Consider the following 26,180-nt stretch of genomic DNA (forward strand, 5'->3'; position numbering starts at 1 on the left):
AGGGTTGAGGATGAGACTGGGCAGTTGGATCTGGATGAACACAGGAGAGAAGATCTATAATCAACCTACTTCTTCCTCTGAAAGGTAGTGCCTCTGGAGTTGGGAGGGGGTTAAAGCAATTAATAGGTGGAGGGAGATTAGGAGTGGATAATCTGTAGGATCCAGATAAGTTAGGGGTATGAGGGTAAGAAGAAGGCTATAAGGAACAGGTATTTGTTACAGAGCTAGGGATGAGACTCAGGGATTAGATTTGGTGAAAGTGAAGAACTTCATTTTGCCCACTGCCAGGAGCCTCCCTGCCTGGAGAAGGTAGTGGTGGAGGCACAGAGTAGGACTCTGGTGATGATGGCTTTGAAGTGTGAGGGTCTCAGGACTTTCTAACTGTACTGAAATGCTGATGATAACTTCTAAAATGTCCTAGGAACTTTCTTGCTCTTTCTGAGGGTGAAAGACTGCTGGCTTAGGTGATTAGCACCTGTAGCCTAACAGCAGAGGATTAAGCAGTGTGGTCTTTGTTCTATCTCAGCAGGAACTCCTGGGCTCTACCTTTCAGCCTCCTAGTCAGAAGTCTTCCCAGGGAGTAAAATAGGACACTTAAAGAAGTGGTTGATGAGTTTATTACTAAGTTGTAAAAAGTTTCCTATGAAAGCTATCTAAGGGGGAAAAGTAGTTCTGACTATTAGAAAAAGGACCTGATAGCAGGCCCATTATAAAAGAGCTTAATAATCACAGATATAATTTTAGGATCTTATAGGATCCTTATTAGGATCATCATTAAGACTTAAGTCATTTATTTGTCTAAATATCATCACAATAAGACAGTACATCTTGCCAGGAGGTGGTGGCGGCGCACGCCTGTAATCCCAGCACTCTGGGAGGCAGAGGCAGGTGGATTTCTGAGTTCAAGACCAGCCTGTTCTACAGAGTGAGTTCCAGGACAGCCAGGGCTATACAGAGAAACCCTGTCTCGAAAAAACAAACAAAACAAAACAAAACAAAACAAAAAAACCAAAAAACAAACCAACCCCCCCCCAAAAAAAAAACAAAAAACGACAGTACATCATGGATCTGCAGAGATCTGCTCCAAAGGGGTGTCTAATTATAACAGGAAATAATAACAGGAAAAGCATGTTAATAGCAGGAATCTTTCCAAAAATGAGTCCCTTACAGCCTTGCTTAATGAGGGCTTACCTGTTCTAGATTATATAATAATCCAAAGCAGGCCATTTCAGGGTGATCACCTGCTAGTACATTAGCTTGTCCCATTATGGCTCCTGATAGCCTACCTAATTCCCAGGCTGTCTCACTGGCATGATCTCAGGGAATGCCTGCTGGTGACGGAGCCTGGGATAGTAGGATGAGATAGGGCAAGGAAGTTTTAGAAGAGCTTCAAGATCATAATAGGTGTTTGTGCCACTGATGAAATGAGCTAATACAAGCCAGATTAGATTATAGTAAAGGCAAATTTATTGGGAAACCACTCCAAAGCCAGGGATCAAAGCCAAAGAAGTCACCATGGCAAGGGGAGGAGGAGGAAGAAAATGAGGGCAAGGGCACACATTGCGGGAGGGGGGTGCGGGGGGGGGGAGGAAGGGCAAGGAAAGAAGGACAAAAAAAAAAGAGCAACAGAAACAGGAGGGGGAGAGAGGGAGGTAGAGAGAGAGAAGAAGCAAAATATCTAGGGAAGGGATTTTGTGGGAAGGGCTGGAAAACTCAGATTGAGGGCAGGGTAGGGACTGAGAGATTCTGGAAGAATCTGAAAGTCAGGTCTGCTTTCATATGTAAAATATACACGGCTGTTCTTAGGGGCTAGGGAGGAAGGGAGAGAAGGAGGAAAAAGGAGGGGGGAGGGAGGAAGGGATCACTCTAGGTGTTCTGATAAAGAGTTGTGATAAGTGGCAAATAGAATATGCAGGATAGGTGAAGATCTGTGTTCAGACTACCTGCTGATGTTGGGATGGAGTTTACAAGTTAAGATCTGTGGGACCTTGGAAAGTAGAGATAGAAGGAAAAGGAAGGCTGAACCTGGTGTTTGATTGCAGGGCTGGGTGAGATACTAGAGGATTAGGTCTTGGGGAGCAAAGGGAAAAGTGAGGATCTACAGTCTGCCTACCTGCTTTCCTTCTGGAATTGTTACTAGGTAAATACCCAAAGATCACTCCATACAACCAAATTTTGAACTGAGAATCTGAATTAAGTCTGCTTGGAGAAAAACAGAATGCCTCTAACAAGCAGTCATAAATGCATTTAAAGGAATTTTTTTAAAGACAAAGATCACTGAAACACTACATTCTGTTAACAGTTGATGGGGGAAGACACACGCAGTTTAACAAATATTGAGAGGCTTTTGAAAGCCTGCTTGAGGATTGATAATAATAAAGTCATGGATACATCTATATATTTTAAAACTGCCTATTTGCTGGGGCCGTCTCTCTCTCTCTCTCTCTCTCTCTCTCTCTCTCTCTCTCTCTCTCTCTCTCTCTCTCTCTCTCTCTCTCTCTCTCTCTCTCTCTCTCTCTCTCTCTCTCTGTGTGTCTTTTTTTTGAGACAGGGTTTCTCTGTGTAGCCATGGCTCTCCTAGAACTCACTCTGTAGACCAGGCTGGCCTTGAACGAAGAAATCTGCCTGCCTCTGCCTCCCAAAGTGCTGGGATTACAGGCGTGCACCACCACCACCCGGCTTGGGACAGTCTCTCAACTAGCCTCCTAACTTAATGGGACTTCTCTGCTATTCCTTTTTGCCTTTTTTATCCTTTTCTCTGTCTACCTCAGCCTTAGCTGGTTTGGTTTTGTTTTAAAGATTTATTTATTTATTATATCTATGTACACTATTGCTGTCTTTAAAACACCACAATCAGATCTTGTTACAGATGGTTGTGAGCCACCATGTGGTTGTGATTTGAACTCAGGACTTTAGGAATCGCAGTACATGCAATGAACTGCTGAGCCATCTCTCCAGCCCCTCAGCTGGTTTTTATTCTTCAAAAACCTGCAGTCCTTGTTTGGTAGAGGTGTGTTATGGTGCATTGTGGGTGGAGGAGTGAGGTACAGGAGGTACTCCTGAAGACCCATGCTGAGGTATCCCAGTATCCCTGTATCCCTTCCCTCTGAGGTGCCATAAGATGGATATAGTGTGGAACAGAATTTATTTAGAGCATGGGGAGGGAGGGTTGAGGTGATAGAAACAGAAAGGCAGAGAGAGACAGAGAGAGAGATAGAGATACACAGAGAGAGACAGAGAGGAGAAGAAAGGAGGGGTAAGGGGTAGAGGCCAGCCAGGAACATGTGGAGAAGAGTGGACGGGGATGAGGAGAGAAGGGACAGAGAGGGAAGAGGATAAGAGAGCTAGAGAGGAGAGGGTAAACAGCACCTTTTACATTGAGTCAGGCAAACTTGGTTGCTGCCAGGAAACTGTGGGGTACAGCCTAGAAGAAATGCTAACACTAATTCATCCAGTGTGAACCAGACACCTAGTCCTCTCTTGATTTTTGGCATTGAGGGTTACTTATTCTTAACTAAGACAGCTTGTCTTCTTCTTCTTTTTTTCTTTTTTTATTAAATATGTTCTTTATTTATATATCAAATGTTGTCCCCTTTCCTGGTCACCCCACCCCCTGGAAAAATCCCATAAGCCCCCTCTCCCCTCCGCCCAACACTCCGTGTTGCCCAGTCAATCAACCCTCTCCTGCTTCCCTGTCCTGGCATTCCCCTACACTGTTGCACTGAGCCTTTCCAGGACCAGGGGCCTCCCCTCCCTTTGATGTCCACCAAGGCCATCCTCTGCTGCCAAAGTGTCTGGAGCCATGTCTAACACCATGTGCACTGTCTGGTTGGTGGTTTAGTCCCTAGGTGCTCTGGGAGTACTGGGTGGCTCATACTGTTGTTCCTCTTTTTGCGGCACAAACCCCTTCAGATCCTGGGGTTCTTTCTCCAGCTCCCCCATTTGGGGACCCTGTGCTCCGTTCAATGGCTCACTGAGAGTGTCCTCCTCTGTATTTGTGATTCACTGGCAGGGCCTCCCAGGTGACAGCTCCATCAGACTCATGACAGCAAGCACTTGTGGGCATCCATGATAGTGTCTGGGTTTTGTAGCTGTATATGGGATGGATCCCTAGGTGGGGCAGTCTCTAGATGGTCTTTCCCTCAGTCTTTGCTCCACTCTTTGTCTCTGTATCTCCTCCTGTGGGTATTTTGTTCCCCCTTCTAATAAGGACCAGAGGTCAACCCTGAGATTTCACCTCACACCAGTCAGAATGGCTAAGGTTAAAAACTCAGGAGACAGCAGGTGTTGGTGAGGATGTGGAGAAAGAGGAACACTCCTCCACTGCTGGTGGGATTGCAAGATGGTGCAAGCACTTTGGAAATCAGTCTGGAGGTTCCTCTGAAAACTGGGCATGTCACCTCAGTAGGAGCCTGCTATACCACTCCTGGGCATATACCCAGATGATTCCCCAGTATGCAATAAGGACACGTGCTCCACTCTGTTCATAGCTGCACTATTTATAATGGCCAGAAGCTGGAAAAGAACTCAGATATCCCTCAATGGAAGAATGGATGCACACACACACACACACACACACACACACACTATGGAATACTGCTCAGCAATTAAAAACAATGAATTAATGAAATTCTTAGGCAGGTGGGTGGATCTGGAAAATATCATCCTAAGTGAGGTAACCCAATCACAAAAGAACACACATGGTATGTACTCACTCATATGTGGATATTAGCCCAGAAGCTCTGAATACACAAGACACAATTCACATAACAAATGATGCCAAATAAGGAAGAAGAACAAAGTGTGGAAATCTCCAGACTGATTTCCAGAGTGGTAGTACCATCTTGCAATCCCACCAGCAGTGGAGTAGTGTTCCTCTTTCTCCCCATCCTCACCAACACCTGGTGTCTCCTGAGTTTTTGATCTTAGCCATTCTGACTGGTGTGAGGTGGAATCTCAGGGTTGTTTTGATTTGCATTTCCCTAGTGACTAAGGATGCTGAACATTTCTTTAGGTGCTTCTCAGCTGTTCCATATTCCTCAGGTGAAAAATCTTTGTTTAGGTTTGTACCCCATTTATTAATAGAGTTATTTGATTCTCTGGAGTCTAACTTAATTCATTTGGAATATCAAAAAACCTAGGATAGCTAAAACTATTCTCATCAGTAAAAAAAAAAAAAAAAAAAACTTCTGGGGGAAGCAGTATCCCTGACCTCAAGCAATAGTGTTAAAAACTGCATGGTATTGGCACAGTGACAGATAAGTGGATCAATGGAATAGAATGGAAGACCTGGTACACTGACAGGCAGGTAGTCAATGGAATAGGATTGAAGACCCAGAAATGAACCCACACACCTATGGTCACTTGATCTTTGACAAAGGAGCTGAAAACATCCAGTGGAAAAAAGATAGCGATTTCAACAAATGGTGCTGGTTCAACTGGAGGTCAGCTTGCAAAAGAATGCAAATTGATCCATTCTTATCTCCTTGTACTAAGCTCAACTCCAAATGGATCAAGGACCTCGACATAAAACCAGACACACTGAAACTAATAGAAAAGAAACTGGGGAAGACCCTTGAGGACATGGGCATGGGGGAAACTTCAACAGAACACCAATAGTGTATGCTCTAAGATCGAGCATTGACAAATGCGACCTTATAAAATTACAAAGTTTCTGTAAGGCAAAGGACACTGTCAGTTGGACAAAACGGCAACCAACAAATTGGGGAAAGATCCTCACCAACCCTACATCCGGTGGGGGCTAATATCCAGTATATACAAAGAACTCAAGACAGCTTGCCTTTTTTTTTAAAAGATATATTCCTTACTTACATTTCAAATGATTTCCTCTTTCCCAGTTCCCCTCACATACCCCGACCCCACACTTCTGCCCAGAAAGTCCCATTCTAACAAGAGGTGGTTATTTCAAAAAATAATCTTTGGGACAGGAGAGGAAGGATAAGCATTTACATATTGAAAGCATGTAATGGACCTGAGAAATGACAGTACCAAATATCTTGTTAACATGTGGCTCTGCCTACACAGCAGTTAAAACTTGAAAATACAGGGACATATCTACGCAGCCATTTGATAGGATGTGTGTGTTGGGTAGATTATCCTAACAAACAAGAGCCATGCGCTGAGGTGGGACATTTCAGAGTTTCTAGAACAGGCTTGGGTACTTTCCCATTGGATTTTTCAGGACAAGCAGTAGAAATCAGATGGTTTCAGCTGAAACAAGATGGAAGCACCTTTGCTCTGTTATAGAGTAGCCTTGTACTTAAGAGTTTTAAAGAACTAGAATAGTTGAAGAAAATGCTCCATTAACTTTACTATTTGTATGTATACCAAAATCCTATAAAACAGTGTTAACAAATTTTATCAATTAAAAAAAAATTGTAGTTCATACCAAATTCTACTTATGGTAGAAATAACTACCTGATTGAGGAACCAAAATTATAATGAAGTATTTTAGCAGCTATATATTATTGTGAACATCAAGGAATTATTGTTAGGTCACATTATAGTTGAACATCAAGGAAGTATATAATTATTCATTATATAATTATTGTTGCAGCATCATGACACAACACAATATTTTTCTTTATATAAAATATTGGTTTTAGGAGAGAGATTCACTTAAAAATATAGACTTAAGAAGGTAATTAATTCAGCAAATGTCACTAAAATTTTTTTGTGAGGCTTATCTGTACAATTGTTAATAGTTTCTTATAGATAAGACTGAACTTTTTTGTAAAAATTTACTGTGGAAAATTGAAAAATCACCTTATAGCCTCCCTTCCCTTACTAACGTTTGGTATTTATAATTGTTAATTAGAAAATTTATAAGTTATATAATACTTTGTCACACATCAAAACAGTCAGCTCCTCAGTTAAGAAGTGTAAATCATAATACTAAATATAATATTTTTTATTTAATGTCTTACATAATTCAGGCTATGTAACTACATAATTTCATTTTATATCATATCTCATATATTGTGAAGGTTATATATAATGTATATATTATAAATTATATAATAAAGATATACAAAGTATGTCTTGCCCTTGACATTATTTGCCTATAAATTCTTTGTCTATGGCTATAGGGTCTTTATGTGATTTTTCTCCTTGCCTTTTATGTCTATTGTGTTGTGTCTGTTTACGTCTTTAAGATAGTTTGCCATATTATTGCGGTATAGCTTTCTGCATTTCCAGGAAATGTGATCTCATAGTAGACTTACTGGTCCCTGGTCCGTAAAATTTTCTACACCTTCTTCCCTGGTGTTCCCTGAGCCTTGGGTGTAGATATTATGTTGTAGATATATCTATAGCACCTAGGTACTCTAGGTTCATTTGCTCTCAGTATTTCAACAGTTGTGGTTTTCCGGTTGTGCCCAGATTTCAGGATCTCCAATGGACACCAGGAGTCCGAATTCACCTGCAAAAGCATTTATGCAAACCTAAACTTAGACCATCAGACTCCTCCAATGTAGTAGATTCCTGCTGAGAGCTCCAGCCTCAATTGGGCAGGGTTTTTATACTCGTTTGGAATAGGGGTCTCCAGCCTGGCAATTGTCTTATTTGGCAGGGGGTATCTTGGTGCATGGGGATTAATTAGTGATGACTTAAGCCAACTTGAGCAACTTATCTATAAGGTTGGAATTTTAGGCACTTTCCCTCTATTGCCTGATTGGCTTAGGCCCAGGGCAGTTTCTTCCTGGAATTGTTTGTGATATTTTTATTAACCAGAGTTCAAACCTGGGCCAAGCAGATTCAAGATGGAGTCAGCTTAGAAATTGTAGTTACTTCCATCACCTGTGTTCCACATTCTGTGATGGTCCCTTTCTGCTGTAACAAAAGCTTTTTTGATTATTAGTGAGAACAAATATGTGGCATTTTTCTTTCTAGGAGTAGGTTACTTCACTGAGTTTAATATGTTCTAGTTCTATCCTGTTACCTGAAAGCTTTATTATTTCATTTTTCTTTACACCTTAAAATTTTTCTTTATTTATATATGACCACATTTTCATTATTCCAGTTTTTTTATTTTTTGTTTTACTTCCTTTTGAGACAGGGTCTCTCTTTATAATCCCTCAGTGTATGTATGTATGTTTGCCTCCGGAGTTCTGTGATTAAAGGTATGCATCATCATTTCAGGCTTATAGGTGCTTTTTAAATATGTCTCCAGAAAAAAAAATTCTAGATCATATATTTAGAGATTGAATTCCAAGATACTCTGAACTGTTTAATCTATAATTTGCCATGTTATACTACTTTTTACAGTCACATATTTATATCTTGAGTAGGTAATATTGGATGTAGTCACATTTCTAATTTATGAAGTATAACATTTTAATTGCTTCATTTTGTGTTTATTAACGAGGCCAAAAGGTTTCATTTGGTTGGTTCATTTTCAGCTGTTTGAGATTATACAATTTATATTGCCTGAGAAACTGAAAAGTGTGTTCAGATGATTATATTTGCATAATTCACAGTTATATATTTATACACAGATGTAAATATGCACAGTGTACTTGTAATTCTTTGGTCATTAATAGATTGAACTATAAATAATTTTATAGGATTTTTTTGTTGGTGATGGATTTTTAGAACTCTTATATCATCTTTTTTGCAATTATACCCTAGTCATAGTTTTATAGTTCTTTCTATATACTCAGGCTTTTCTTTCTAGGTGTAGAAAGAAATAGGTCTGAGGGGAAAAGAGAGAAAAGAGAGGAAAAAAACTACTGTACAGTAGGTTTTTTAACATTTACTTAAGTTTTCACCTTAACTGTAAAATGTACTGCTCAATTTTTATTCACTATAATTATCCATGGTTTATATGCATTTTTATTTTCTAATTTTCCATGACATTTTCTTTTTACATTTATATTTCTATTTACATTTATGTACATCCCTATTTTTCTCACTAAAATTTTTTTATACAGTTTATTTTTATAATATTTCTCCCCTGTGAAAATTCCTACATCCTTCTCAAAACCCCTCCCACCAAAATCTATTCTTGTTCTATCTCAAACAAACAAAAATAAGCAAACACCACACACAGAGACACAGATAGACACACACACACAAGCGCACACACACACACACACACACACACACACACACGACTAAAACATAAAACTGGAAACCACAAGCACACACACACACACACACACACACACACACACACACACACACGACTAAAACATAAAACTGGAAACCACAGTGTACATGCAAAACACCATAATACAGAATGTCCAAACAAAGGAAATTGAGACAGCGATTGTAGAGAAATAGCATTAAGTTCATTCTATGTCAATCAGTTATTCCTGGCTTAAGGCTTGCTCTAAAATGTGATTTATAAACACAGACTTCAGTTGGTAAAACTAACTTTTCCTTGGTCTCTGGACGTAAATTATAGATGCCTTCTTAGGAATGGTCTGTGTCTACTACTCTGTCACTGTTGGGACCCCATCTGGTTTGAAGATGAGTGCACCCTGTTTGTGTTGCCCCATCTCTAGAATTCCCATGTAGATCAGTACTCATGTATTTGGAAAACACAGTCTTAGAACTTTTACAATCTTTCCACATCCTCTCCCAAATAGTTTTCTCACACCATGGAAAACGGTTTGAAGAAGATATCACATTTGTTTCTCAAATTGTTCTTTGTATATTGTCCAGATATAGGTCTCAGTTTTAGTTCCTATTTAGTAGAAGAGGACTTTTACCATGAAGGCATGTTGGATTTTGTCAAAGGCTTTTATCTGCATCTCATGAGATGACCATGTGATTGTTGTCTTTCAGTCTGTTTATGTGGGGTATTATGTTTATTCATTTGTATGTGTTGCACTATTCCTACATGTCTGTCATGAACTGAACTTGATCACATATAGTCTTTCTAATGTTTTGTTGAATTTGTTTTACAAGGATTTTTTTTTTAATATTTTGCTCATAATACTATTTGGTTTATTTCATTGTGGGAAGTCTTTTTGTAGTTTTTATATTAGGGTAGTAATGGCTTCATACAAATATATTAGGAAATATTTCTTTGATTCTAATTTTAAAAGATAATTTGAGGTGTTTTGTATAGGTTATCATTAAAGGTCTGTCTGGTACACTTCTGGGCTGACTCCATCTCAGCGTCACTTTTTTCTTTGGGAGACTTAATTACTACTTCTTTTTCACTTAGGTTATTTGTATTTTGTAGTTGCTTGCTTGATCATACTTTAATTTGATAGGCTGTTAATATATCAAAAAATGAATACATTTAGATTTTGTACTTTAATGAAATACAGATTTTTAAAGTGTGTCTTTATGGTCCTCTGGGTTTCCTTGGTGTCTATGGTAGTGTCCTCATTTTCATCTCTAATTTTACTTGGATCTTCTGTCTCCTCTTAATTTGATTTAGTGTTTATCAATCTTGTTGATTTTGTCAAAGAAATAACTTATTTCCTTGATTCTTTATATTCTCTCAGCCTTTACTTTGTTTATTTTTGTTCTGTACTGTTTTGGGGTATTACTGCTTTTTCTAGAAATTTCAGATTCAGTGCCAAATTACTAATAAGAACTCTTCAATTTCTTATGTAGGCATTTAGTGATCTGAATTTGCCTCTTAGAACCACCTTCATTTTGTCCCATGGATTTGGGTATATTCTGTTTCTATTTTTATTTGTTAGTGAGTTACTAAGGTTTCCATGAATTTCTAAGGTTTCTATTATTTTTGTTGTTGATATCCTACTTTAATTTGTGGTGGTCTGATAGGATACAGGGCATTACTTTAGTTTTCACTTACTTTGTACCTCACAATATTTTCACTTGTACAGAAATCTCTATGAACTGCTAGAAAGAAAGAATATTCTTCTGTGTCAGCTTGGTTCATTTGAGTTATGGTATTATTTACCTCTGTTTAGTTTTTTTGTCTGAACCTGTTTGTTGGTCAGAGTAAGGTATTGAAGTCTTATACTGTCACTGTGTGATGGCCAATATATGATTTTTAGCAATATATTGTATTGCAAAATATATTGCAATATATTTATTAATTTTAGTAGTATTGATTCTTTTACAAACTTGGATACCCTTGTGTTTCCTGACTAAATGTTTAGAATTTCAGAATCCCCTTGCTGGATATTTTTTCCTTGGATGAGTATGTTGTGTGCTTTCCTACCATTCTTCTTTTCTTTTGAAGTCTGTTTTGTCATATATTAAATTGGCTATACCTGCTTACCTTTTGTGTCTGTTTCTTGGAAATTTTTATTTCTGTTCTGTTACCCTGATTTGATGACTGTCTTTGGTGAGGTATGTTTTTTGGATGCATCAAAAATATGCATCTGGTTTTGTAACCCGTTCTCTTTGTTTGGTCTGTGTCTAAAGGAATTGAAGTATTAAGACCATAAATATTGATAATTATCAATGAAAGAGTTTAATAATTTCTGGGGTTTTGTTAAGGTAATTTTTTCTGCTTTTTGTTCTGAGATGATTTATTCCTTTTGATCTTTTTGACGTTGTTAACATCTTCCAACTGAGATTCTCCTTCATGGGTCCTCTGAAGAGTTGGCTTGGTAGATGGGAATGGCTTAAGGTTAGTTTTGCTGTGGGGTGGTTTCTTTCTCTATCTATTGTGATTGATAGTTTTGCTGGCTGGCATCTTTGGGTCCTTAGAATTTGTAGCATATCTGTCCATTCCCTTGCTTTTAGATTTTCCATTGAGAAATCAGGGGTTGTTATTATTATTACTTATTATTGTTATTATTATTAAGTTATATTTACTTTACATACTGGTTGTAGCTTTCCCTTTTTCCTCTTCTTCCAGTCCCTCTTCCTCTCTTCCAAGTTCCTCCTCACCTCCCTCCTGACCCACCCATCCCTTCTTCCCTTCTCAGAAAAGGGACGTCCTCCCATGGGTATTAGTCAGCCATGGCATATTAAGTTGTAGTAGGACTAGGTGGATCTTCTGTTGTGGCTAGCCAAGGCAGCTCAGCAAGGGATCCAAAAGAAAACAGCCCCTGCTACTGATGTTAGGGTTCTTACATGAAGACCAAGATGCACAACTGTTGCATATGTGTTGGGGGCCTAGATCTGACCCATGCATATTTTCTGGATGGGAGTTCAGTCATTATGAGTTCCTTCTGTTGTAATAGAAGCACGGCTTGCATCTGGACAAACCACACCAAGCCAAACAGTTCCACATGAGGTTTATTGTAGGGGAAAAGGGCAAAGGTGGTGGTGAAGAAGAAGGGGGAAGCAGCAAGACTGGGGAGGTGATGATATACCTAAGTGCCACAAAGAATTGACATATTTTGGACTGTGGGGCATTATGGCAGAGATGGTATATCAAGGATTGTGATCCTTTTACAGTCTAGGGAGCTTAGTGTTCCTACAGAATGTGTCCTGGAAGTCTCAAAACAGTTTGCCATGCCAAACAGAGGGACAGAGGAAAGGTAAGGACTAATGGCAACATTGGAGTCAGGGCAGCTGACAAAAGGTGAGGTAAGGTAACTTGACAGTATCACTGGAGAGGCTGTAAGTGGTAATTGTGAGTTAATTCCACAGAGTATGAATAGCCAGAAATCTTTAAAGCATCCAGGTCTGGCAATATTAAGGAGTTGGTACTCCAAGGTCAAGGTCTGAAACAAGGTGAAATGACAAGTTAGTGCTGTTTAAGAGGAGTGGTGTCAAAGAGGTAAGGACCTTGGAGGGGTGTTTGATTACCCTACTTTTCCTAGATGTTAGGTGATTGAGATATTTATTATCTCTGAATGTGGATGGTACTTACTGGGGAGCTGGGCTGGTTTTTACCATAGAGCTTACCAACAACTCCTGTCTCCCACCTGGAATCCCACGGGTCTTGTATGTAGAAGAAAAGTATCTTGCGGTGTTGATAGAAGAAATGATTGACTGATGATCCTAGCATATGTATCTGACAAGACCAATATGGACAGCCCCTATAGTCATCTGGCCATTTTTTACAGTAATCTTTTATCTGGTCAAAGAGAAAGCAACTAGAGAGATCATAATACTTAGATGGGATAACAGATACAGGGATGATTGCGATTTGGATCGGTTCCTGGCATCCGGCTATGAAGCAGTTTCCTGACCTTAACTGGAAAGGCTGTTTGTTTGTTATCTGTGGGGTTTCCTTGAACCTCGAATCTCCAGATGTAAGGACTGCCCTGGATGGAAACGAAGAGCAGCAGGGATAGGGCAAGAAACCTACGTCTAATCCAATGAGGTCGAGCTCGGCTGCAGGAGTGGAGTCTCCTGGAATTGGGGACAAGGTGGATGGTCTCGATGTCCTCCGGAGCTTAATAGAGCACAGCCCTGTCAGGGTTGATGTGTATGAAGAAGAGTTATCTATAGGTGGAGGGATGAAAGGTTTAAGGCGAGACAGGTGGACCCAATGAGAGAATCCTTCGAGTTTAGTGGCTGTAGGGGTCACGAGAATCACCTTTCAAGGGCCTTGCCATTTGGGAGAGAGGGGTGAGGGCCGATGATCTGGAGGGGATAAGAGGACTTGGTCTCCAATGTTGACAGGCAGTGGACAGGAGACAGTCTGTGGCCGCGGTAGATGGTGGTCAGCAAAGTCCCATAGGAGAGAGCAAAGGTGGCAGAGCAATGGGGTGAGTAGGAGGTCTGGGAGGGGAGAGCATTTAGGTGAGAGACCAGGAGTTAAAACTGGACATCCATACATGAGTTCAAAGGGTGAGATAAGAAGAGGTCGCTTGGGGAGAGCTCATAGCCTGAAAAAAGCCAGAGGTAGGATTTTACCCAGTCAAGGTGAAGTTCCTGTGATAGCTTAGCAAGAGTGGTTTTTAAAGAGCGATTAGTTCTTTCTACCTTACCTAAAGATTGAGGATGGTAAGGAATGTAAAAATGCCAAGGGAAGTTTAAGGCCTTAGATAGACTCTGAGAGATCTGGGAAGTAAATTCAGGACCATTGTCTGACTGAAGGGAGGCTGGAAGACCAAATCGGGGGATGATCTCTCAGAGGAGGAGATCAGAGACTGTCTGAGCCCTTTTGTTAGTGGTGGGAAAGGCTTCTACCCACCCTGAGAAGGTGTCCACCAAGACCAGGAGGTACTCAGCATGCTTGACTGTAGGCATATGGGTAAAGTCAAGTTGCCAGTCGGTTCCAGGAAGGGAACCTCTAGTCTGATGGGTAGGGAAAGGGGTACTACAGTATCTCAAGTTGGAGTCTGACATCTGACAGATTTTACAAGAAGCAGTGATAGATTTTAAGAAATTTAAGTCTTCAGGAGTAGGCTGTAAGTGGGTCTTAACAAAAGAAGATAACGCTCGGCTGTTAGTATGAAAGAGTTGGTGAAGATAGGATAGAGTTTGGCGAGTGTCAGGAGGTGGAGGTAGAGATGTGGGTTGTAGTGTAAGGATGTCTTGGGGAAGGTGAGATGAGTTTAGCCCCCTAAGGGCCGCAGCTCTAGCTGCCTCATCAGCTCGGTTGTTTCCCTTGGATACAATAGAGTCATCTGTCTGGTGGGATCTGCAATGGACAATCCCAATAGCTGTGGGGAGATGGGAGGCCTTTAGCAAGGCTAAAATATGGTTTGCATTAGTTACTGATCCTCCTGTTGTGGTAAGTAACCCACACTCTTTCCAGATAGCAGCGTGGGACAGGAGGATATGGAAAGCAAGTTTGGAATCTGCATAGACATTGAGGGATTGCCCCTGTGCCAATTGAAAGGCACGGGTGAGAGCTATCAGCTCAGCCTGTTGATTAGTGGTGTGCACAGGAAGGGCCTGTGCCTCTACCACCTCGGTGTCTGATACTATGGCATAGCCAGCTTTTCTAGTCCCTTCATATAGAAAGGAGCTTCCATCTGTGTACCAAGTATAAATGGCTTGAAGCAATGTGCCCTCCTGTATGTGTGAAGCATGAGGTAATAGTTGTTCTAAAGTCTCAGTGCATGAATGAGATGGGGAGTGGTTAGTATTAGGTCAGGGGAGAAGAGTAGAATTTTATTTTTATTTTATTTTATTTTTTTGGTTTTTTGGATTTGGTTTTTTTTGGAGACAGGGTTTCTGTGTGTACCCCTGGCTGTCCTAGAACTCACTCTGTAGACCAGGCTGGCCTTGAACTCAGAAATCCGCCTGCATCTGCCTCTGCCTCCCAGAGTGTTGGGATTACAGGGGTGTGCCACCACCACCCGACTGAAGAGTAGAAATATTAAGAGGAAGACATGATTTGAAGGTGAGCATGGAATCCTCTATTAGCGCTACCTGGAGAGAAAGAACTCTGGAGGGAAGTAGAGTCTGCAAATTTTTGTAAGTTAGGAGCTGTGACGGGTTATGAGAAGAGAGCACAGTTATGGGAGACCCCAAGGTTAGTTTCTTTGATTCTCGAATTAGGAGTTCAGCAGCTGCTAAGGCACGAATACAAGTTGCCTATCCCTGAATGGTTAAATCCAGTCTTTTTGACAAGTATGCCACAGGTGCATTTGATGACCTAAGACTCCAAGGGCAAATCCCTCCTTTTCAGTTACATAGAGAGAAAAAGGGCGAGTCAGGTCAGGGAGATGTAAGGCTGGGGCCTTGAGGAGAGCCTGTTGGAGCCTCTGAAAGGGCTTGGCAACAGATATGAGAAGAGGTTCGTGGGTGGGGCCTAATGCTGCCTCACATAAGGGTCGAGAGAGGAGGGAAAAGGAAGGAACACAGGAACGTAAAAAGCTAGCCATTCCTAAGAATGATAAAATCTCTTCCTTTGTAGAAGGAACAGTTAAAGACTTAATCAGATTCTTTCTATGTAAGGTAATAAATATTATTAACCCAATAAGCCTTATGGGTTGGGGTAATTGTTAATCCCAAATAGGTAACCTGAGGAGTGGACAGTTGAACTTTAGAAGGAGAGACCCTGTAGCCTCGACTGGAAAGGAAATTTAGAAGAGTAGAGGTGTCAGCTTGGTTAATCTCTAGAGATGGGCTACAGACAAGGACATCATCTACATAAAGAAGAATTTTAGATCTAGGGAGAGATAAAGAAAGTAAGTCAGAAGCTAGAGCCTGGCCAAATAGGTGTGGGCTGTCTCGGAATCCCTGAGGTAGAACAGTCCAGGTAAGTTGGGTAGAAAAGTGGGTGTCAGGATCTGTCAGGTAAAGGCAAATATGTTCTGTGACTGGGCATCAAGAGGGATAGAGAAAAATGCGTCCTTTAGATCTAGGACTGAGAAATGAGAAGTTCCTGAGGGGAAGTAGAAAGAAGTGTATAGGGATTAGCTACGACAGGATGGAGAGGAACCACTGAGGCATTAATGCGCCTGAGGTCTTGAACCAGGCGGTAGGTACCGTTAGGTTTATTAACTGCTGGTATAGGGGTATTGAAAGGAGAAGAGGTGGGACGAAGAAGCTTTTTCCTTAAGAGGTCAGAAATGATAGGCTTAAGTCCCCTGAGGCTCTGGAGAGAGAGGGGGTATTGAGCTTGGGTGATGTACCTGGTAGGGTCCAGTAACTGGATGACAACAGGAGAATGATGTCTAACAACAGAGGGGTTCTGGATGTCCCAAACTCGGGTCCACCTGAGAAGCTGGTAGAGGAAATAACATGTTAGTGTTAGTAGGTTGACTGGCTAGAAGGAGAAGTAGGGGAACTGCTGGCGAGCTTGGGTTCAGGCGAGTGGGGGGGGGGCAAAAGAAATTGAAGCTCCCAACTTAACTAAAATATCTCTTCCTAATAAGGGAACGGGAGAGGTTGGTACTACCAAAAAGGAATGGGTAAAGGGTATATGTCTAAATGTGGAGCTAAGTGGTGGGGTCTGATGAGGAAGGTAAGGCTGTTCTCCTTCCCCAGCATTAGGAAACCGCACAGGTGAATTGGATCCCCCAAACTCTGTCAGGACTGAGTAAGTGACTCCAGTGTCCAAGAGGAAGGAGATGGACTGCCCACATACCCTGATAACTGCTTGGGACTCCCTGGTGGTGATGGGCGTGGTTGGGTTGAGGGAGCTCCAGATTGTTCGGTCATCCATAACCAAGCCTAGGAGGTCAGCTGGAGGGGTATTTGGATGGGATGGTCCTCTGTTCTGCATGACATGAGGGCAATCGACAGCCCAGTGTCCCTCACAATGACACCTAGGACATGGTCCTTTTGGCTTGTGGGGGAGGGGAAGGGGGGAGGAAAAGGAGACACGGGGAAAGAGAAGGGCCTTTTTTGCTAAGCTTTGGGAGGAGAAGCATGCAACAATCAGGTAAGATCTCAGGTAGTCTAGAACCAGTGCCCTCTGCTACCTGAGGATGGCCAAGGAGGTGGGTAGAGACCACCTATATGAGCATTAAGCTTAGGCAGGAGGAGAGATGGGGATAATAAGTTGTTAAGGGCATATATTTTAAGCCAGGAGGTTTTTGATCCCAGCAAAAGTAGTTGTGCTAGAAGGCACATTCTGAAGTAATAAAGCTGTCTGAGTGTTTTTCATCCACAGAGCATAGGTGACCCAGAGAAGCTGGGTTGATGGAGCTAAGCTAAGCTGGGAAGAACAAAAGGGAGGGGCCAGAGCACTGGCAGCTGCAAGGTCACACACAGCTCCTGGGAAAGCCAGTATCATGATTTTAAAACTATCCACAACAAGTTTCTATTGGATATTTGGCAAAGCCTTTTTGGCAACAGTTATCCTTGACTCCATTCTGCAAGAATAGTAGAATATTGTTTATAGTGTCAGGAGTAGGCTCCCTCCCATGGCAGAGGGTCTCAAATTGGGCCAGTCTGGCTGACCATTCCCTCAATCGCTGCCCTATCTTTTATTCCTGTATATCTTGTAGGCAAGAAAGATTCTGGACTCTTAATATATATATTTTGAACAGTAATTCATATAAAATGATCATTTTTATATTAAGATTAAGTAATTACTACATATGTTGATTATTAAACTTAAGTTAGAACTTCTTAGACAAAATAAGAAAAAGAGAAGATAAAATCGCTTAAGATTAGCATTTAGAAAGAGTTCTTACTGGGTCATAAAAACCTTCATTCGCATTATTATCTTTAACATGATTATAGTTTTGTTTTGTAGAAAAGAAAAATTGCACTCAGAAGCCATATATATATATATCTTCTAAGCAACTATAAGTTATGTGGTGCATTATATTCTAAGAAAACAAGTTATTTTTGTCTGTAGATTTGGCTCATTTTATCTTTCTTAGTCCAGTCTTACCTGCTACCTACAGTGTAACTCTGTGACTCAACAGGAATATGCTACCAGTGGTTGGAATCTCAATGTGATGCCGGTGCTGGATCAGTCTGTTCTTTGCCACATCAATGCAGACATCTCAGGCATGAAAGTGCCCTGGTTATATGTGGGCATGGTGTTTTCAGCATTTTGTTGGCATATTGAGGATCACTGGAGTTATTCCATTAACTACCTGCACTGGTGAGTGACACACCAATACCAGGAATATATCAAGACACCTCCTATATTCAAGGATACATCTAAACTTCATGTATCTGTTCTCTCTCTCTGACAGGGGTGAACCAAAGACCTGGTATGGAGTACCTTCTTTAGCAGCAGAACACTTGGAGGATGTTATGAAGAGACTTACACCGGAGTTGTTTGAGAGCCAGCCTGACCTCCTGCACCAACTTGTCACACTGATGAATCCCAACACTCTCATGTCACATGGAGTGCCGGTGAGTATCTGTAAATGAGGCTCAAGGGAATAATGCAGCTTTTTCACAACGTGCACGCACATACACAGACGCACACAGACACACACACACACCACAGAACAATGATTTTTTCTTTTCTTTTTTCTTTCTTTTTTTTTTTTTTTTTTTTGGTTTTTTGTTTTTGTTTTTCCAGACAGGGTTTCTCTGTGTAGCCATGGCTGTCCTGGCACTCACTCTGTAGACCAGGCTGGCCTTGAACACAGAAATCCGCCTACCTCTGCCTCCCAAGTGCTGGGATTACAGGCATGCACCACCACTGCCCGGCAATCGGATTGTTATGTAACAGCATAAAAAGAATCTTAGAACCAGTTGCATTTTAACATTACTGAGTATAAGTGCTAACTTTATAAGACCTCAACACAGGAAATTGAAATTGCATTATAGATTTGGGAAATTTAATCTTATATCTTGTTTTACAAGAGAAGTTATTGGAAAACAAAGTACTATATTTTGCAACATTTTGTACTTTTTCTATTTCAAATTCTCAACTCTGTTTTTGTCTCTCGTACAAATACATAATTATTTCTACGTTTCTTTATCTGAGCAGAATGAACTTGAAACTTCTAATGGTCCCTTTTGTTCTGACATTTTCCGGTATGTCACGTTTTGATTTTTAATATTACTCCTATTTCAAAACAAAAAATCATACTGAATATCAGTGATGCAACTATGCAGGCATGTAATTATAAATTTCTTTCATCATTCTAGTAACAATATTTATAAATTTTTTTATATATACTTAGAACATGCTTCCATGGCTTGAATTTTTAAAAGTTGATAGGTACACTTTATCAGTTTACTAATTATGTAGATCAGCATTTTATTATGTTTTTATGTTCAACTTTATCATTTAATGTATCAGCCATTCTATCAGAACCTCTTGATCTTTATTTCCTGTGACAGGTTTTACTTTTTCTGATACTACTAGAGTCATCTGCCTTTATTTCATCACTAGTCCTATAGTATACTTGTAACTTTAAGTATTAAAGAATCCTTGTTGGTTGTTGTGGTTTTGTTTTTTTTTTTAAGATTTTTATTTTATTCATATAAGTACACTATAACTGTCTTTCAGACACACTAGAAGAGGGCATTGGATCTCATTACAGATGGTTGTGAGCCACCATGTGGTTGCTGGGATTTTAACTCAGGACCTCTGGAAGAACAGTCAGTGCTCTTAACCGCTGAGCCGTCTTTCCAGCCCCCTTTTTTTTCTTTTTTACCACATGTGGTTAGATCTCTTTTTTGGTCATTTTTGTCTTATTTATTTGTTTGTTTGTTTGTTTGTTTATAGAAAGTGATCCTACTAAGGAAACTATCTACCATCAAACCTTTGGATTTGATAGTAGATACTTTACTACAAGTACAACAACTCTCCTTACACAAAACACCACACAAAAGATTCTTAGTTATGTCAGACATTGCAACATACGCTTATGATTCGAATTTTCAGCACTCTAAAGAACACAATTGAGATGTCTTTGTGGACAACAGAGACACTAACATACATACAAAGAGTATAAAGCAAAAGCAAAAAAAAAAAAACCAAAAAAATAAAATTAAAATAAGTAAAATTATAAAAATAGGAAAAACAAAACAATGGTCCATGAAATGAAATGTTTATTATAGTCAAGAACTTTTTTGGGTAAAAGGAATTAGCAAGTATCTTTGTAACAAGTTGTTCAAAGGAGCAAAGGTATAAAACAAACAAAAAGACCCAATACCTAGAAAACTATGGTTACTATCAGTATAACAATGTATATGGAAAAGGAGGGAGGGAGAGAGGATATTTTAGGAACCAATGAAAGAACAATTTCCTGATTTAAAAGTAAATATCCAAGGAGCTCAAATATTGCAAACTAGAAATAGTAGATTGTACTGTATAAGTTTTTAGTCTCCATGAATTCACTCTCTATCCATTTCTTAAAAACATACTCTTAAAGTAGGTCATTTATTATGGATAACTAGCTTCTGTTTGTATAACTTCAATAGAGTTAATCCTTACTAAAGAATATGTGAGTACATCATTGTTTTTTGTGGATACATAATACTCCATTGTATAGATATTCGTATTTTCTTTACATATAAGTTGATGAACCACTCAGCTGATTTACTTTCAGCTGTGGAGACTGATTCTGTTGTCAACACTTGTTTACAAATATCTGTTTAAATCTTTGTTTTAAGTTGTTTGGTGTAGTCTCAAGTATTATTGCATAAACAATGCATAGTTTTCTCACATTCTGAGAAACCAACCATATCACATTCCTGCTAGTTGTGTGTATATCCCTAATGTTTTCATATTCACATGACAGAAGTTTTCTTTTTGCTTCAAATGATAACCAAGACTTGTGTTCTCTGTATTTTTTTCACAGTTGTGAAAAATTGACTTCATAATGCCACTCATATTTTGACTTTGATTTTACTAATAACTAATTGTGTAGAGCATCTTGTCATTTGCTTGACAAACTCATAAAATTTTTTCTTTTTATGTGTCTTATTGAGCTTTGTTCCTCTAGCAGTACAATGGCCTCTCTTAAACAAAATCTTTTATTTGAGTCTTTCACATAATCCGTTTTGAGAAATGATTTAAGTGTGGGCTTAAAATTGTTTTAGCTATCACTACCTGCATGAACAGAATGTCAGAGATAAGAGATATGAGCGCTTAGAATTTGATCTCCTGGTTTTTGTTTTTGTTTGTTTTGTTTTGGGGGGGGTTGGCTAAGAATCTTTTTGTTATTGTATTTTCTGTTCTTTGAATTCTATATCATTTTACTTTATAGATTCTTCTGAGTATATCACATTTAGTCTTCACAATCGCATTTTCTTTCTTCACTCATACATTTGAAGATAGTCTTTTGTTTCTAATCTTTATTAAATCCTTACAATTTTGTGCCATTCATAAGTTTATCATTATTTCTAACATACACTACTTCTGATTTTTCTTCTGTATTTCAGGTTGTTCGTACAAACCAGTGTGCAGGAGAATTTGTCATTACTTTCCCTCGTGCTTACCACAGTGGCTTTAACCAAGGCTATAACTTTGCTGAGGCAGTGAACTTTTGCACTGCCGATTGGGTAAGTCTAGGATGTGATGGGCCTGCAGGTAGTACAGTAAAAAGAGTATGAGTAAGGGTTATTTTGGAGAAACTACACTTCGTGGTTTCCAGGTAGGCATGTAGAATCTCGAACACACTTACAGCTACCTGTTGGACGCCAGTGTATTGAACATTACCGCCGGCTCCGGCGCTATTGTGTCTTCTCCCATGATGGCTGCATTCCCAGAGAAGTTGGATCTAAATCTAGCAGTGGCAGTTCACAAGGAGATGTTCATTATGGTACAGGAGGAGCGACGCCTACGAAAGACCTTGTTGGAGAAGGTGGGTGGTAGAAACTAGGGCTAAGGACTGACTCATCAAGTATACACTATATAAGAGACACAGATCCTATTGAGTAAGCACTTTATGCCTTCTCTTTAATTCATGCTATTGGAATTATAAGGGCAAAGACTATGTGTTTATGTGTTTTTCTTCCAATTTCTCTACAGCTATCCTTACAAGCTTAAGCCCACAGCAGGGCTCAGTATTGGCTGAGGTGGGGTGTCCACAACACTGCTCCTAGTCTTTACAGTATATGTGGGTTGAACACCCCCAGGGCATCACGGAAGCTGAGAGAGAGGCCTTTGAGCTACTCCCAGATGATGAGCGTCAGTGCATCAAGTGTAAGACCACGTGTTTCCTATCAGCCTTGGCCTGTTATGACTGTCCAGATGGTCTTGTCTGCCTTTCCCATATCAATGATCTGTGCAAGTGCTCAAGAAGCCGACAGTACTTACGGTGAGTATGGATCTTATATGTAAGAGATAGAAAAAAATACAGATCTGGGTCATATATTCTTTTCCTGGTCTTCCAGATACAGGTACACATTGGATGAATTGCCTGCTATGCTACAAAAGCTGAAGACTCGGGCTGAGTCATTTGACAATTGGGCCAACAAAGTACAAGCAGCCCTAGAGGTCGAGGATGGACGGAAACGGAGTAAGTAATAGAAGCTGAAGAACCTTTAAGCTATTTATTGATTTATTTAAGCCACTTATTTATTTTTTACTTACTTTCTTCAGTATTCTAAAAACCTTCTATATTCCCATAGCACTCTCTTACAACTTCAACTCTTTTTTTAGGTTTAGAAGAGCTAAGAGCACTGGAATCTGAAGCTCATGATAGACGATTTCCTAATAGTGACCTACTTCAGCGATTGAAGAAATGCCTAACTGAAGCAGAGACTTGCATTTCCCAAGTTCTAGGACTGATCAGTAACTCAGAGGACAGGTATGTTAGAAAAGCAAGCAAAAGTGATTGGGGATTTAGTTAAGTGGTAGAATTTTTGCCCAACAAGTGCTAGACTGTGGGATGTCAGGAACTTCAAGAATGAACAAGGAAGAAAAAGCAGACAAAAGTAGGTGAATATATAAAAATATATAAAAATAAATAACAAAAAAGAATCTGTAAGCTAAAAAAAGAATTCTTGTGCCGGGCAGTGGTGGTGCATGCCTGTAGTCCCAGCACTTGGGAGACAGAGGCAGGAGGATTTCTGAGTTCGAGGCCAGCCTGGTCTACAGAGTGAGTTCCAGAACAGCCAGGGCTACAAAGAGAAATCCTGTCTCCAAAAAACCAAAAAAAAAAAAAAAAAAAAAAAAAAAAAAAAGGAAAGGGAAAGAAAAGCAAAGAAAAATAAATAGTGCATTCTCATCTAGTATCCGTATTACCATTGCTGAGCATGATATCTCCCTTGTTTAGCAGTTATGTATGTATGTATGTATGTATGCATGCATGTATGTATGTATGTATATACATGCATCCCAAACGTTGCCTGCCACCCCTCACATAGTCCCTTTCTCATCTGTCTACCATTTTCCACTGAGAATGTGGGCCCACATCTTCTTGGTATCTCCCACCCTGGTGTATCAAGTCTCTTCAGGATTAGGTTCATCCTCTCCCACTAAGGTCAGACAAGGCAGCCCTTTTGGGGAGCAGATAACCACAGTTAGACTACAACTTTAGGGAAGAGTCTCCACTCTGTTGGGCAACCCACCGGGGTGGAGTTCCAGCCCATGTATCCTCTTTGGTTGGTGGCACAGTCTCTGAGAACTTCTAGGGGTCCAAGTTATTTGGCTGTGTTGGTCTTTCTGTGGAGTTCCTATCCCTTCAGAACATTCAGCGCCACCCCTAGCCCCCAATTCTTTCATAAGGATCTTTGACCTCTGTCCAGTGTTTGGATGTGGATAACTGCATCTTTTTCAATCAGCCTCAGGTAGAGTCTCTCAGAAGACAGTAATGGGAAATAGCCTTGATTGGCACAGGAGAAAATTGGCATAGAACACCAGTGACTCAAGCTCTAAGATCAACAGTTGATAAAAGGGTCCTTCAGAAAGTAAAAAGTTCTGGGCGATGGTGGCACATTCCTGTAATCCCAGCACTTGGGAGACAGAGGCAGGAGGATTTCTGAGTTCGAGGCCAGCCTGGTCCACAGACTGAGTTCCAGGACAGCCAGGACTACACAGAGAAACCCTGTCTCGGAAAAACAAACAAAGAAACAAACAAACAAAAAAAAACAAAAACAAAAAACAAATCCAAAAAACAAAAGAAAAAAAAAAAGAAAGAAAGAAAGGAAGAAAGCAAAAAGCTTCTGTAAGGCAAAGGATACTGTCAAATAGGACAAAATGACAGCTTACAGATTAGAAAAAGACCTTCACTAACCCTACATCCAACAGAGGGCTAATATCCAAAACACATAAAGAAATGAAGACATTGCTTAGCAGCCTTTAACTCCAATTAGACAGATATTGGTTTCCACCAAAATATAAGTATGACTTTTGTATGTGGGTGTGGATTGAACTCAGAGTCTCATGCTTCTGAGACAAAATCTTAATGATCTAGGTCTACCTTTGTCAATCATTAATAAAGAAAATTCATAAAGACTTGTCTGTAGGCAGATCTTACAGACACATTTTTCTCAATCGAGAATTCCTCTTCCCAAATGACTTTGTTAACATAAAACTAGCCATTTGTTTTTCTTCCTTTGGGTACTTTCTGTTCACTTTCACAGCATTTTTTTAGAAAACAATTTTGTTACTGGATACTAGCTTTGTAAATTTTTTGTATAGTCCACACACTATTCATTCAGTTGTGTACCTTGCAAGTATGTGGGCTGCCTCTTCAAAATTTTCTAGAGAAATTTTAGGGTCATTAAATCCTGTTTTTTAGTTATTGATTTTATTTCTTGTGCTAGCAAAGACCATTTAACAAAGGTTTTTACCTGTGACATAAATGGACTTCCTTTTTCCTTCTAAGAATTATGGGTTGCCAGGTCTGATGTAAAGAATTTTTATTCATTTGTATATGAGCTTTTTAAATTGTGAGAGGAAAGTGTTATAGAAAATTTTAACCTTGATCCAGACTAAAAAGTCACCATGGGTTAAGAGTCAAAAAACAAACCAAAACAAAACCATGGCCCTGAGAGCTGGCCAATTGCAGATAAAAACAGCCCAGATAAAATACAATAAGTAATAACTTGGGTATATCTATAGAAAATTAGGTCTGATAACATAGAGGATAAATATGTCCTCAGGTCTTATGCTATTTAAAGACTTAATGTGTATATTAAAAGTTTTGTGTGTTTTATTGAAAAACTAAATAATCAAGATGGCTTAGAAACTGTGGGTTGAGATGAAAATTTTCTACAACAGGTAAAACTTATTTTCATTTTTTTATATTGAATTATGTTTTCCAACACCATTTCCTGAAGATGTATTCTTTTGTCATCTTTTGGACAAAATTCAGGTAGTTATTTTTATAGACTTAGTGTTCATGTTCTCTGTTGAATTCCATTGATATCTTTCTTTGGTTTTGCCAGCACCATACTGTTTTCATTTTTATGGCTCTATATAACTTGAAATTCAGCACTGTGTTGATAGTAGAGATTTTGTTTACTGTTGCTTTGGGTATCTTTAACCCATTTTCTATGTGTATGTAAAAATTTTGGGGTTAGTTTTTCTCCATAGGTGAACAATGGCTTTGGAATTTTTTGAGTTTCTTTAAACTTTGTTATAAACTTTTAATTCTGTGTTTAGATTTCTTCCCAAAGAGTTTGTTTATTGTGTTTGTGTATGTGTGTTATGTATTATGAAAGGAATTTCTCCTCCCTGGTCTGTCTCAGTATGTTTGCCATTAGTATCTAAAAAAGCAACTGTTTTTGTGTTAATTTCCCTGCATCTGATGAAATTTGTTTGATTGGGGTTTTTTTTTTAACTTTTTCTTTTTTATTTTTTCCTATTCCTGCTGAAGTCTGTAGTATCTCATGTAAAAATCCTATATGTGTGAATAGGGATACTTTGGGATCATTTTCTATTTGTATCTTCCTTTTCCTGCTGCTGTACTGTTGCTGTAGTTTAGACTGAAACAACCATATTTTTTAGCAATGGAGACAATGGACATCTTTTGTCTTGTCTCTAATCTTAG

At 39.5% G+C, this 26,180-nt stretch overlaps 1 protein-coding gene across 1 annotated transcript in view; it reads left to right on the forward strand.

Annotated features, from left to right (window-relative positions):
• The window catches only part of LOC127676068 (lysine-specific demethylase 5D-like), a 43,312-nt gene that overhangs the window by 7,331 nt on the left and 9,801 nt on the right, over positions 1 to 26,180 (forward strand). The window contains 8 exon segments of the mRNA XM_052171994.1: positions 18,192 to 18,373; positions 18,468 to 18,630; positions 21,622 to 21,741; positions 21,866 to 21,930; positions 21,932 to 22,043; positions 22,318 to 22,499; positions 22,576 to 22,700; positions 22,844 to 22,991. Coding sequence (XP_052027954.1) covers positions 18,192 to 18,373; positions 18,468 to 18,630; positions 21,622 to 21,741; positions 21,866 to 21,930; positions 21,932 to 22,043; positions 22,318 to 22,499; positions 22,576 to 22,700; positions 22,844 to 22,991 — 1,097 coding nt within the window.

This window comes from Apodemus sylvaticus, assembly GCF_947179515.1.
Source record: "Apodemus sylvaticus chromosome Y unlocalized genomic scaffold, mApoSyl1.1 SUPER_Y_unloc_2, whole genome shotgun sequence".
Lineage (NCBI taxonomy): Eukaryota > Metazoa > Chordata > Mammalia > Rodentia > Muridae > Apodemus > Apodemus sylvaticus.